The sequence below is a fragment of the Syngnathus scovelli genome, chromosome 2 (genome assembly GCF_024217435.2).
Source record: "Syngnathus scovelli strain Florida chromosome 2, RoL_Ssco_1.2, whole genome shotgun sequence".
Classification (NCBI taxonomy): Eukaryota; Metazoa; Chordata; class Actinopteri; order Syngnathiformes; family Syngnathidae; genus Syngnathus; species Syngnathus scovelli.
Genome location: NC_090848.1, coordinates 6,410,757 through 6,424,375, shown reverse-complemented (window position 1 = coordinate 6,424,375; position 13,619 = coordinate 6,410,757). Strand labels below are relative to the sequence as shown.

Below are 13,619 nucleotides of genomic sequence, written 5' to 3'. Positions count from 1 at the left end.
AATAATCTGTTTATAGGAAACAAACACACCTGAACCTCTGTGGGCCACATGGATAAACCTTTATATTAATCTTATTTGTCTGACTTACAATATGCACATTTATCATGAAATCATTGTTTTTCTTGTCTGCAATGTAGTATTTTATTACAAACATAAAACACAGTATGTAAGAAATACATTTGTTGCTGATTTTATGGTGTCAATGTAACAGATTTACTGGGGGCTTCTTTACTTTTTGCTACAGCATCATTGTCATTAATGCAAAAAAACAACACTCCATTTTTCATGTGTAATATGTGGTGTTAAATTGAGTCTTGTGTCAGGTACGCATCCATTATACAAACTCGTTTGAGATAATTTTATTATTGGCGTCTAGATTATGGCTGTGAAGAAAAACTGCGGTTAATCAGAGAAAATTGAGCGCAGTGGGAGGGGGGGCTCTGCACAGAGGCAGATATAAACAGTAAATAGAACTTATTTTCCTGCATATTGGTAAGACATTTCTTCCTTTGTGATACATCAATGCAATGAAATGTATGTAATGTGCACTATTCACAACTCATGCCAAAGAGATCATAACACATACACTCATATCCAGACGTGACTGTCATTTGGCGTAATGCAACTAACGACTGCTTTTAGATAGAAGTACTGACCTGTGTTCTGCTGGGCAACACAGGAAGATGAGTTCTGAGGGAAATCCATCATTGGGGAGGGCAGAAAACTCACAGTGGAACTGCGAAGAAAGGTACTTTCAGGCAAATATTCTCACCACCATCATTTAAAACTGAACTGAAATCTATGTTGAGGACATGTCATATTTGTGCGGAAGGGGGCGATATTTACATTAAATATATGGCCCTTCATCAATTCAAAAATGTCTAACAGAGTTGATCTCAACACATAAATATGTTGAAGCAACCTGGCACCCATAAGGAGGAGTTGTGCGAGCTCAACATTACAGCTGGTGTATTAAATTTGAAAGTGAACGTAAATCTCTCTGCAAAGCAGGCGCTCGGCTCTGTAAGCAGCCTGCCTGTGGGGACTTGTGTACAGCTGGCGAAACACAGACTGCAGGTGGACAGGCAGCCCTTGTGGGAGAAGCGGCGAAGCGCTTCCGATGCTACCGCATAAATCATTCCAGCGCGGTCTGTCCAGCGAAAAAACTGTCTAATTTCACACCTGAAACAATGACAATGTGACCTATCCGAGAACGCCCGGGCTTTCTTTGCTTCGGTCCCTCGCTGCCACAGATACTGTACAGCCTCGTGTAATGGTCCCAGAGGCACTACAATCACCAATTTCCAGACTGATTGGATCCGTAGAGGCAGAAACTAATTACGTGGTTTGCGTTCTGTGAACTAGTTCTATCAATCTGTTATAACGAGAGCCTGGCGCACCGCACCGCACCGCACGACTCCACGAAAGCGCAGCCAAGACGAAAAATGGCCAAAAAGCAATTAATTGCAAAAGGTCTCTCAGTCGACAATTATCAGTTGCACAAAGGCGCAGCACACAGAGTATTGAGGTAATACCATCTTGAAGACCTGTGCTCACATGGTGCTTTGGGGATTCATCAAATAAGAAGCACCTTCACAAGTAAGGCACAGTGTTACCTGCATATGTTACCAGCAAAAAACTTTGACAGCACATAATTTGACCTATTAAAAGATCAACTATGCTCACATGGTGCTTTGAAGATTCATCTAATAAGAAGCACCTTCACAAACAAGGCGCAGCAAAAAACTTTTGAAATCATGACAAATCAAAGCACACAAATTGACCTATTAAAAGATCAACTCGAACATGCATTAATTATTTCTATATTAGTATTTTGGATTGAACTGGATTTACATTGTACATTAGGGCAATTGCTTCAAAAGGAAAGTGCATGTGTATGAGTGTTTAGATGCTACCTCATGGTAGTATGCTGGTTCGGAGCAGGGAGAAGGCTGTAGCAGGGCTGGACACCAGCGACTGCTACCGCACCTTGTCCTGGCGGGCATGACGAAACCAACATTTGCCCCGTATGCTGTGGCAAGGACACCTGTGATGGACCAATGAAATAGCAACTAAGGCTATACAATATATTGAAAAAATATAAATATCTTGGCCCATGCAATATGCATATTGCACATTGAAAGAAAAACAATTCTTTTATTAGATAATACAAATATAATTTCTTTAAGTACATCACAAAATTGATACAGCTATATTCAACAACCATATTTTTAGTTCCTCACTTTCTGTGCATTTACCAGTAAATCCATTTTAATTTAATTCATTTTATACATTTTAGTTTAGCTCCAAACAATGCATCTACACAGACAGGCCACAAAATTATATTGGCAGAGAGTGAAAATATTCGATTAAAAGACTCCGACAGTATGAATGAACTGAACATCAATATCTTTGTAAAGGCAGAATTTTTTTGTTTAGCCATTGCGTTTTATGTCATTTTCTAAGCAGCCACATAATGTGGCTGACCATGCATACCTGATAAGACTGCATTGGAGAGTACTGGACCATCATGCCTTGCATCTGACTGCTAATGCTGCTTTGCTGGACACCAGTGAGAGCAATGTTGAGTGTTGGCTGCATGCCCACTATAGTCTGGTAAGATGCTGGGCTTGACATCACAGGCTGGTGCACTGACAAAAGAAAAGCAAAGCACTCAGGCCACACCACAACAAGTGGACAGAGCAGTGGAGTCAAATTGGGGATTGAAATGGTTGGCCACAAAGACCGGACTCCGGTTAATAGGGTCTTTTCGGGATAAACAACCACCAACAAGAAACATGCAGTGCATCAGCAGGGAGAAAAAAAACAGACGGGGACTTGAGCTGTGCGGTGAGTTGAGCTGTTACAGCAGAGCAAGGTGGAGGCACTTGGGGTAAATGAGAAAGTCGATATATCTGATTTAGCCCGCAGGGGCCTGAAACAGCAACATGAGTGACCAAATGAATGTTGCGAGGAAAAAAGCCCAAACAAACATCAATTTCTTATTAATGCCAAAAACACAGAGGCGATCAGACTAGCAGGGCCATATTCCCAAATGGCATGAAACGGTGGCGGTGGCTCCTGGCTGGAGGGGCACACTGTCAAGGTGACAAGGCAAGACATTTGAAAATTCAGTCCCTAGTGACACACGTGAGGTGCTGCGAGCGACAAAAGAGAGGGCATGCTTTTGTGAAGGTGTCTGCAGTAGGCCTCCTGGGAGAAAGACACAATGAAACAATGAAAGCACCCCATGGAGCAAGGAGCTAGCTATTTTTATCCACCCACCACTTTCCCTCACAAACCGAGCATGAAATGACCGCAATCTTAAATGCACCAGATTTATTCCATTTCAGCAGGCAGCAGATGATTGTGATTCCTCAGACGCAGATAATGACTGACTTTCTCCTCACTGTTTTTGATTGACGCCAGTTTGTCGGGATTAAATCCTTCCAACTAATCTGAGTATAAAATTGATTTTGCCCTTCCATTGTCTATTTATGACAAACCATCAACGGCTTTGGCCTGCAGGTGAAAACTGAGGGGCTGAAAAAGAGACCGGTTCACTGTGAGATTCATAGAGGCCTCTCAGACAGCGTCCCGGCCCCGCATCCCGCCTCTCATCAGTATTCCTCTTTGATCTGATAATGAGGCTGAGAAAGGAAGTAAAGAGTAGATTTTAAACAAATGCTAAGATATTCAAGGAGATTCTACTCTCGCAGTTACGTTTTCTGTGCCTGCTTCAGCACCTACAATTTGCAGTGCACGCTTTTCCTTTAAGTAATTAGGGACAGTGGGGGGGACACACGTTATTATTCACTTAGAAATAATTGATGTCCTTTGCTGTGGTATGGCATCTAAATTTGTCCAACTGCTGAACCCAACTAGGGAAACACTGCAGGAGACATATACAGACTGCAAGAGTGCACATTTGGTTTTATGTTTGAGGTGGCGGCAGTGAGGTGACAAGAGAAGAAGCAAACAAGTAAGACCCTGCTGAGTAATCTGGACTCAAAAATACACAGAGGGTGGGAGGATGGAGCAACCCTGTGCCTTTCCCAAGGTGAACTGTGGCATGTGGATGATCTTGCTTCTGTATGAAAAACATTGAAAAAGCTAGAAGAGACTCTTCAACAACATGCCTTTGCTTTTCACAGCATGACACCAAAGCAATCAAGGTAAGCGCTGTTGCTTCACATCAAAACCTGTAGACCTGCTTCATTTTGTGTTCATGTCTATCACAGCAAGCTCAACAAGAATGTCAAGGGCAACAAACCATTAATTGTGAGAGTTGTACCTTGTTGCTGGGGCAAGGTTTGACTGTGAGGGCTATTATGCGGCGAATGGTTTACAGGCGGACGGTAATGCTGCTGCTGCTGGCTGGAGCAGTGAGGATGCTGGGTGGATGAGCAGTAGCATGTGGATATCTGCAGAAGCACAAAACAAATTCAAACATCAAAAGGAAAGAACAAGTGGAATTGAGCGATCCACACCTGCTGAGCTACCTGCTGGACTGGCTGATGAATGAAGGTGTGCTGCTGGTTCAGAGTGGACCCAGGACAAGCTGCATAACCAGTCATGCTGCTGGGGTAGCTGTGGTGGGGTCCTGGAAACGGTACAGGCTGGCCTTGGAGCATCCCTGGGTGCCCCCCTGTGGGTCCTGCAACCATGTAGTTTGAAACTTGCTGGTGTGCTCCATGCAACACTACAGGGGGGGGATGGTGGTACACTGCTGTATAATGGCGGGGGTCTGCGGCCGGCGCTCCACCGTTGCTGGGGGACTGCTGTGCCAGAGTCATGTGACTGAATTGGGTGTTGAGCATTTCAGGCTGGAGAAGAGATTTCATACAGATTACTTGAATTATTGATGTGGATCAATACAGCTTTACCAATCAAGACTTTAATTTAAGCTAACCGCTAAAGCAAGAAGGGTAAAATCGTTTTGCATGTAGTTTAAATAGAACCTCCTGTCCGCAGACAAAAGGAGCCAAAAAGTGGATTTCATCAATCCATACCAATACCACAACTTAAAGTCTTTTCCGACATGTTGTTGTAAAAGTAATGTTTTCCGTCATGTATTATTCAACACTAACATCTGGTGATGAATTAAATATTAATGGAGATTTCGACAGGCATAATTAGTTGCGGAAGCCACAGAGTTAACTAAAACCAGGTCACAAATCAGGCCATCAGTTTTCCCAATTTACTTTCCACTTACAGTGATCTTCAAAAATGTTCAGTGATTTACAATATTAAACAGGTTGTATAGCCAAAAATGACTGATTTGTAATCAGCAGAGAAAAGAATGAATGACGTTATGTACCACAGTGTATTGTTGGTTAGCTGGTGGGAACTGAGGAGGAAGATGGTAAGAGACTGTTGGGTTGTGAACAGGCTCTGAAGACGGCTGGAATGGATGACACATCGGCTGAGGAGACAAGGAAAGAAGAAAACAATTGAGATGAGGAGAAAGGATGTCTAATGTCTTGAGCACTTAGCTAAGCCCTGCCGACCATCAAGCACTCCATTGTAAAATGACAAATGGAGTGAGTCACGACCATAGTAGCAGACTATGAAACAACTAATGCATTTTTTTAAATAAAGTGAAACATTTCCCAGGTGTCAAAATACCAAGGATGAAGAATTGCAGGACATGACATCATGACATCACTTTAACGAATATGTTTTGAGGGAGCTGTCCTATCTCATGAAAATGTGCCTCTATTATTACTGCTTGCAGCTTAATTTATAAAATTCAGAAAAGCTTGGTTATTTAATTTCAAATTTGAAGTGTGGACAGTCTATTTAGAGAAACAACTACTTGTATAAAGGGAATTAAAGTGGAAGTCTTTACAATGGTATAAACTATTGGGACAGCATAGAACAAAGAGTATGACTCCCTGTGCAATTGTGATGTTATTTTCAGTAGACAGCAAGAGTGACAAAATAACCACCCCTAGAGATGGATAAAAATGGGTGGATTTTGGATTAAGCAGTCTCCTTATCTTGGTGGAGGGGCTTGTGTGTTTCTGTGATCCTCAGAGCAAAGTTGTTGGGGACTTAATGCCTGGCAGGGTCATGCAGGGAAATAGGTACTAGGCGAGGTACCAGACAGGGCGTGGCTGAAATGACTTCTTATGACAGAAAAAAATCATTGCTGCTCATTTTAAGCACATTCAGACATAGGTCACCAAGACCTCTTGGAACCAGCCATGAAGGTGTTTTTTTTTTTTTTTGGGGCAAGTTCCTGGTGGGATGGCCTGGACCAGTCAGGCACAACCCAAAAAGCTAAAATGGATTGTGAGCTGGATAGCAGGGATAGCTATACTTATTGCTCCCAGTCCGACGCCTATGAATCCACTTATTCTGGCCATCTCCAGGTGTGATGACTGTTAGATGGGCTTATGCGCCAAACAGCAGCTCAGCAATTGAGATTATCCACATGTTGGAATTGCTTGGAAGGTGTGCTTTGTTACAGCGACAACTGTTGTGAAAGGATTTCATAAATACTGTATGTAGTGTATTGTATTGATACATTGAACAAAAAAACAAACAATAACATTTATATATTTTTGCTGACCTGGGAGTGGAGGGCATTGATGTGATGTTGCTGACTTGCAGCAGAGGTTGGCTGCTGTAGCATCTTCCCTTGGTGGGGGCCCCTGCCGGCAGGAGCTGCGACGCTGGCCGGACTATAAGCTACAGTGCTATTAGAATGAACGATTGGTTTTCCTGCCGTGAGAAATTCAAAAGAGAAAACAAATGGGTTAAAGAACCCACATGATGATGCAAAGTAAACAAAAAAACATTGTGCCTGTAACAATCAAAGAGCACACACCATTAGTGTACCAACAAATCAAGCGGAGTGAACAAAAAATGGTTCTAACATTTAATCATGCCTGGCAAGTCAGACCAATGCTCTGCATGTGATTGGTTTGGTGGGCATTTCTGAGGTGAGGCAAACCTAAGAAGTAGTCTGAATAACCAATCAACGAAGAGAAGACGTGACGTCAAGGGAAAAAAACACGTTTTATTTTTAAAAAAATGCTTCCACTGCCATTGGTTGCTGGGGTTTTAATGACTATGTATGTGTCTAGTTATTTAAAATTGAATTTAATGAATTTAGAACTTCAGACTCTTGGGCAACATTTTGTGACAGTGCGCATGAAGGATACGTCACAGCGAGTAAGTCAATTTAATTTATTGATTCCTTTTGAGCCTTTTGGGTCTAGCTTGCAAGGGATACATTTATATTAGCGAGCTCTTCATGAACAAACTTGAGCTGCAAAAATTAACCAATAAAAATCCATAATTAAAGATGTTGTCAACTAATTTTATTATTGATTCACTGTGTTGCACAATTACAACCCCAGTCACACTGTGCTGTCCACGTTCCTTGGCCTCTTAAGGGCAGTGTGTTGTATGCATGCAGATTAGTTGCCATTTAATTGCTTTAATAGCAGTTAAATAACTTTTTCACAGAATAGGGACGGAGACATAGGGTTGTAATTTCATGAAAATTAGTCCGTGAAAATAAGTCATTGCTTTTGAATTGTGGTTCGACAAAATTATTTGGAGAACAAAAACTCACAAAACAGTTCTGAACAAAAATGATGTCGCGCCTAGAATTTGACATAATTGGACATAATAACATGTTGAACCAACGTGTGCCCTCTAATTAGCATCACATTTTTTTTCTTCCAACCTGTAATGAGTCAGTTGTTCTGTTTCAATGCTAGTTATTTGAACTTATCGCAAGCCTTCAATCCCAGTGATTTTAGAGAATTTTGACTGATTTTTCAAGACCCACAGAATATTGTGGTCTGTTTACATCGATAGATATTTGTTTCTACCCTTTTCCACTCCCTCATAAGCCGCAGGAGAATATAGATTAATTTGGCAATGTATTTAAAAAATCATAAGGAATCAAATAACTTATTGTTCCCAGTTGATGCATTTCTATCGACAACCACTGTACATGGACTTTTGCTATTTGTGGCCTGGCCTAGTGCCATTCCCCATGAATAGCGGGGGTCAACTATAAATACATATATTGTTTAAAACAAAATAGCTTCCCATTTTTGTTCCCAGAATGCATTGCATGGAGAAAACATTTAATTCATTAGGTTATAATGACATTTCATACATGTGCTTATCTTACCAATAATAGTTGAACATAATTTACTATATTTTTGAAAACAGATGTAAAGGTAAACATAATCTAATTGCATCATTGAATAAATTTCAATGTTTAACCACTATATGCAATACAATAAATGAGCATATATACCTGTGTGCGGATTCACCAGAATGCTGCCAGGTGGTATCCCCGAAGCCTCCAGTGACATCACGTAATAATTTGTTGCATCAGCAGAAGGTGTAGGTTGTAACGGGACACTCTTGATCATGTCAGGGAGCGCTGAGCCTTTGGTGTCTGCAGCTTGGTGGATTAAAGGCGTGCCAGAGATTTTGGGCCGTAACGAGACTGACACGGTGAAAGGACGGTGTGGATGGGAGATTGAACTGGATGAAGAACCAATGCTACTGCATGATTCTGAACCTGGAATGACCAAACAAAGAGTGATACACAATCTTAAAATTAGATTTCATCTTTATTACCCAAGCAGCATCATGACTTGAGAATTAACTATCAATGGGGGTGATAAAGAATAGATGGTGATAATTAAGCAGTGGAGCTTATTCACAGCTTAATAACAGCAGCGGTTGGATGGACTCTTGAGGGACGCGTTGAAGAAGGAATTGGTAGTTCTGCACCATCTGTGCTTGATTTGTCCCTGTGTAATTACAAAATGCTGAGCAAAATAGAAAACAGGCAGCTTCAGATCGGCCATTGGCATTCTGTGAGGTTGAACATGGACTAGCTTGCACTGGATTTTTATCTAATTTTGCATCTTCCAACTGGGTATTGAAACAGTCGACAGTAACATTTAGATTTGACTTAAAATATACATGAAAAAAAAAAAAAGTTGTGTTTTATATACATTGAATTTGCCTCACTGTTCCAACAATTTTGAAGATGAGCGCAAGTGTCCTTCAAACGATTACTGTATGTGAAGATATAAGGATATTATTTACGAGGCAGGAAATTGTTTCCTTGACTAAAAATAAGGACAAGGTTCATAAACTCCACTTTATAGAATTTCACCTTCATGTTTTTATGGGTACCTATTTTATGTGGAGATTGCATGCCTATTTTTGCATGGGACAGTAGTTTGAGGGCAGAAAGAGAAAATGAGATGTCTTCTTGACTGACTGCGTTAAATCCTCATACATCTTTCTCCGCTGTATGGAACAAAATAAGAAAACACTACATAGTGCAGGAAAATGCAACAGTACCTAGATCAATTAGTTTCCTAATCACCTCAATGAAGGAACCAGGCACAGTTTCCAAACTGCTCACCAACTGCTTTTGTCAGGGAGACCCTTTAATCCGAGAGTTTGAGATATTTTCTACCTTTGACAACTTCCCAACAATATGGGAGGTCCACAGACTTCGATAGAGGTTGGACAACTGTCGCAATGTGGGGTAGAATTTCTGTCTCCAAAATATAAGATGCTATTAAAAAAGGATTTCCCATTTATCTCTGTTTAGTGAAATACATTTTTGTCTTTCTAATCAATGAAGCAATATCGATTCATTTGTTATGATTTGCTTTTCTTAAGAGGTTGAAGCTATTTGAAGAACAATGGTTTGTGCGTCTTCTTGCTTGCCTGTTTTGGAAAGCCTCCCGGTGCTCTTACTGCTGGCAGTGCTATCCCCTCGTGCCAGGCCGGGGGAGATGCTGCTGAAGCTGCTGGCCTTGGTGATGGCAGGCCGTGGGATGAGGCGGTTAGAGCTGTCCGAGCTGTCAGTGCTGCTCCAGGGTCGGGGTTCGCCGTTTCGTAGCAGCGTCTCTGTCTCAGAGCTACTCTGCCAGCTGGCGCCTGACGGTCCGGCCCATGACCTGGTCAGAGTTAGTCATTCTTTCAGTCAGCATTAAGAATCATGTACACACATTTAATCATGTAGACTTTCAAATCTCCTTGGCTCGTCAAGAATAATGTTAGTACCAAGATTTTACCATGGTGTTTGAATCAAATGGATGACTCCCTTCTTTAGTTAGTTTTCTATTTCATTGCAATGGCGTCTTGTGAAGTGTGTGTGTTTCAGGGGGGGGTTGACCTTACCTAAAAATTTGCCGCCTATGCTGGGTACGTGTACAAGTGTCTTCATCCTGAGCACTAAGAGGGAGGGGTAGGAGGAATTAGTAGCAGAACGCTGACAAATGATCTGCACCGACCAAGACCAACGGCTGCTCTGACAATAAAAGCACAATTCGGCACACTTCAAAATAGAAATGGGCTCCATCCTCATTATAGATGAGTTGTATTTACATATTAAAGGATGCACTGACTGTGAAAATTATTCTCGTGAGACTCGACAAGCAAAGACATTGATAATGATTATGATGTATATTATGCATCTTACCTTTGATCCAGTATGAAGTGATCGCCCTATGAGTGAAAATTAAATTAGATCATTGATAAACATATTGCAATTTACTCAGTAGTATTAATTAGCTTGTTAATGTTTACATGTGGTGTCATTGGTTGCAGGTCTTTTCAAAATATCAAATCAATTCCATTCCTGGAAAATTCTAAACACTTAATCCAACACTGTAATTGCTGGTTAAAAATGAGCTGAATTTGCACACGAATAGATTTGTGTTAGATTTGTGCAGCATGGCCCCTTCCCCCATCCCGCCCACACAAGGAGAGCTCACATCATGTGCAAATATCCTTTCTCTGGCTCGCTGGTACTCCTCCTCTCGCTCCTCCATCGATTTGCTTTTCTTGTCTGCTTTCAAACGCATCCGAATCTGGCAAGGACACAGCAAACGCACGTACGCACCCCCACACACACCCACACCCACACACACGGCTTTTTAGCAGCTTTACCAGGGATGCCAGATTGTCCCACTCGTACCGACATATCAGAAATAAAAAGTGACAGCTTGGTGGTGGCAGCAGGGTTGGGACACCTACCGTGCTGTCGTCACGATCAAAGCTGGAGTTGTCTCGTTTAAGAATGTAGCGTTTCTGGAAATCGTCTGCCCTGTCATCCTTGATGTGCTCGGAGAATTTCTGATCGGGGCTGTCAGTGGGGAATTTTTAACGGTTAAGGAGGCGAGCTTCATTTCAGGCAGATGTTGACAGCAACATATGTTAATCAACTGGAGGGCAAAAAAAAAGCCCCGCATGTTGGCGACATGTGTAACAATTTGCAGAAAGATGCTCACATTCTTGTGTTGGTCGTTTTGTTGATCACAACTGACTTTCCAGTGAGGTCCACATTGTGGTCCATGCCAAAGTAGGCAGCCACACGGTGTAACAACATCCTGTGGTAGGACGTCATGGGCGGGAACGTTCTCTTTTGACTTCTAAAAGGAGACAGAGAGGAGTGGGTCAAAAGGAGAGCTCACCTTTTACATCAATTTAGATCAAACAGAAATCCGAGCACAAATGTACAAGTTAGGAGCAGAACTGAACTCCTTTCAAAATGCTGCAAAAACAATTTTATTAATTATCATCAAAATTAAGCACCATCAAGGATCAGAAAGTGAAAATATTCTTCTGTGTTGTAGTGCTCAAATGCTAAACCTATTCCTAAATTGGACTTGAAGAGGGATGAAATTCAATGAAACCAGAAACAGGACTCACTCATTATTGTCGATGAAATCCAAGATGTCTTGCTCAAGCTTCAGCAGCATAATTCGGTCTCTAAGAAAATAATACAAAGACTTTCCATATAACGCGCTTTCGGGGTTAACGCGATTCCCAAATTCAGAACCCCAAAGTCCGCGTAAAATTGAGTGTACTTACCTGGGGTTGCTCTTTAATGTGTTCACTAAAAACTGATGAAGATCTATTCCTGTTGAATCAGTGTAGTCTTGACTGGAATCTAAAAAAAAATAATAATAAATAAATAAATAAATAAATCACAAGCCCTGTGAGAACTTCTTCGTAAAACTCAATAAAAACAGAGGTGGGCGGAAAAATCGATATTGTTTTCCAATTTCCATATTAATTTTTTAAATTGAATTGTAATTGTGCAACTGTATCAGCAAGGGTTCAAAAGCGAAAACCCACTCAGCAAACAATAGTGTGGTGGTGACCGAGAAAGCGTCTGGGACCTATAATTGGGGCCTTGCCTCATCAGTGGTATTCCCTCCACCAAAGGGTGGCAACTTCAGCCTTGTGGGAATCCATGTAATTGCTTTACACTTTTCAGCCCACTGCAATTAACTGAATCACACTCATTATCTGCCCATCACAAGATATAATTGAAAATAGAGAAGCACTTTTGGACAAACGGGAGGGTAACATGGGCCTATCCACACAGGCACAAAACAAGAAAATATGAAATGCGTTGGTTGTGAGCAATCTACACCAAGCAAAGCCCTCACTGGAGGCTGTTTGTATTTTCTCACCTCTGCACAGCATTTTCCTCTGCGTTCTGTCAGCTTTGTTCACCTTGTCGCAGACGACTTCTTTCTGAGCCTGGTTTTGTGCGGCTCCATCATCCTTTTCCAACATCCGAAGGAGGATTTCATCCTTAAGTGGGCAAAAACAAAGACGGAACTGTTGTCATTTTATATTAACGTGGTGTTGATTTAGTCACTGAATCTTCAAGCGGAGCACACAAAAAGCCTGATTGCTTGCTATTGACATTTTTGTGGAGGAGGGTCAATATCAAACAAGCGTAATAATCATTTTAGAAGGTAAATTAAGCTTTCAATTTTCCTTTCATCTACCAGAAGTTCAAGGTTAATTCAAGTGCATCATGCACAATAAAGGCAAATGTTGAAAACACTTCAAAAAGCCTCATGGTTCATCATCCAAACATTTTTCCTTGATGGTAACGACGCATCTGCATCCATGAATTTCAATGACGATAGCAATTAATCATCAAGATTAGCTTGTTTTTATTAAACCATCTGAATAATACATGAATTCCGTCCCCAAGTTAAACAACACAGCACGTTTCATTACTTAAAATTCAGGAGTGGGAAGAGTTAGAGAAGTTCTAACGCCAACTGCTGCAATCTGACTGCAAGCCTTAGGAGGGTGTTTTTTTTGTTTTGTTTGCTTCCTTTGTGGAAAGGAATAAAAGGCCGCCTTGGTTAACCCAAGCAGATCTTTTTTTCCACAGACCTGTAGAGTAGTGGTAGAATCTGATTTGCTTTTCAAGCAGTTCCGCATGTCTTCATTGGCTTACAAGTGCCAACAATTCATGCGACATTTGGTTTTAAAATGCGAGTGGTCATAAAAAAAAGTTAGCTGATCTCTCAAACTGAAGATAATAAAATGCAATGCTTCAATTTCAGGTGGTGTAAAATCTGTAAAATGTAATGAGCTAATGAGAGCTGCTCCAAGCAAATTCCCAAGTGGGATTTTGAAACGACGTCGACATGTCAGGTTTGAGTGCCGCTTGAGCGACAGCACGTTCCTGTCAAAGTAACAATAATGAGAAAAATTCTGGCAAGAAGCAGTGGCGGTTGTTGCCTAATGCCACCCTCTGTATCGCATGGAACCCGCCCGGTTGATGTGCAGCTCTTGTG

General features: G+C 41.4%; 1 protein-coding gene across 9 annotated transcripts in view; it reads right to left on the bottom strand.

Annotated features, from left to right (window-relative positions):
* The window catches only part of LOC125988000 (R3H domain-containing protein 1), a 31,747-nt gene that overhangs the window by 5,629 nt on the left and 12,499 nt on the right, over positions 1-13,619 (bottom strand). For 8 of the 9 annotated variants that reach the window (XR_007488198.2, XM_049752698.2, XM_049752699.2 and 5 more), the window contains exons 7-23: positions 12,489-12,612; positions 11,881-11,959; positions 11,719-11,778; positions 11,298-11,438; positions 11,044-11,152; positions 10,782-10,877; positions 10,487-10,512; positions 10,186-10,239; positions 9,730-9,962; positions 8,288-8,557; positions 6,578-6,729; positions 5,321-5,425; positions 4,491-4,826; positions 4,295-4,424; positions 2,497-2,651; positions 1,917-2,047; positions 657-736 (exon numbers count right to left, since the gene is read on the bottom strand). Coding sequence is in view for 8 of the 9 variants with exons in the window: in XM_049752698.2 (XP_049608655.1) it covers positions 657-736; positions 1,917-2,047; positions 2,497-2,651; positions 4,295-4,424; positions 4,491-4,826; positions 5,321-5,425; positions 6,578-6,729; positions 8,288-8,557; positions 9,730-9,962; positions 10,186-10,239; positions 10,487-10,512; positions 10,782-10,877; positions 11,044-11,152; positions 11,298-11,438; positions 11,719-11,778; positions 11,881-11,959; positions 12,489-12,612 (2,281 nt within the window). In the remaining variant the exon portion in view is untranslated. The remainder of the gene's footprint in view (positions 1-656; positions 737-1,916; positions 2,048-2,496; positions 2,652-4,294; positions 4,425-4,490; positions 4,827-5,320; positions 5,426-6,577; positions 6,730-8,287; positions 8,558-9,729; positions 9,963-10,185; positions 10,240-10,486; positions 10,513-10,781; positions 10,878-11,043; positions 11,153-11,297; positions 11,439-11,718; positions 11,779-11,880; positions 11,960-12,488; positions 12,613-13,619) is intronic. The other variant, XM_049752697.2, reaches the window with a different exon arrangement.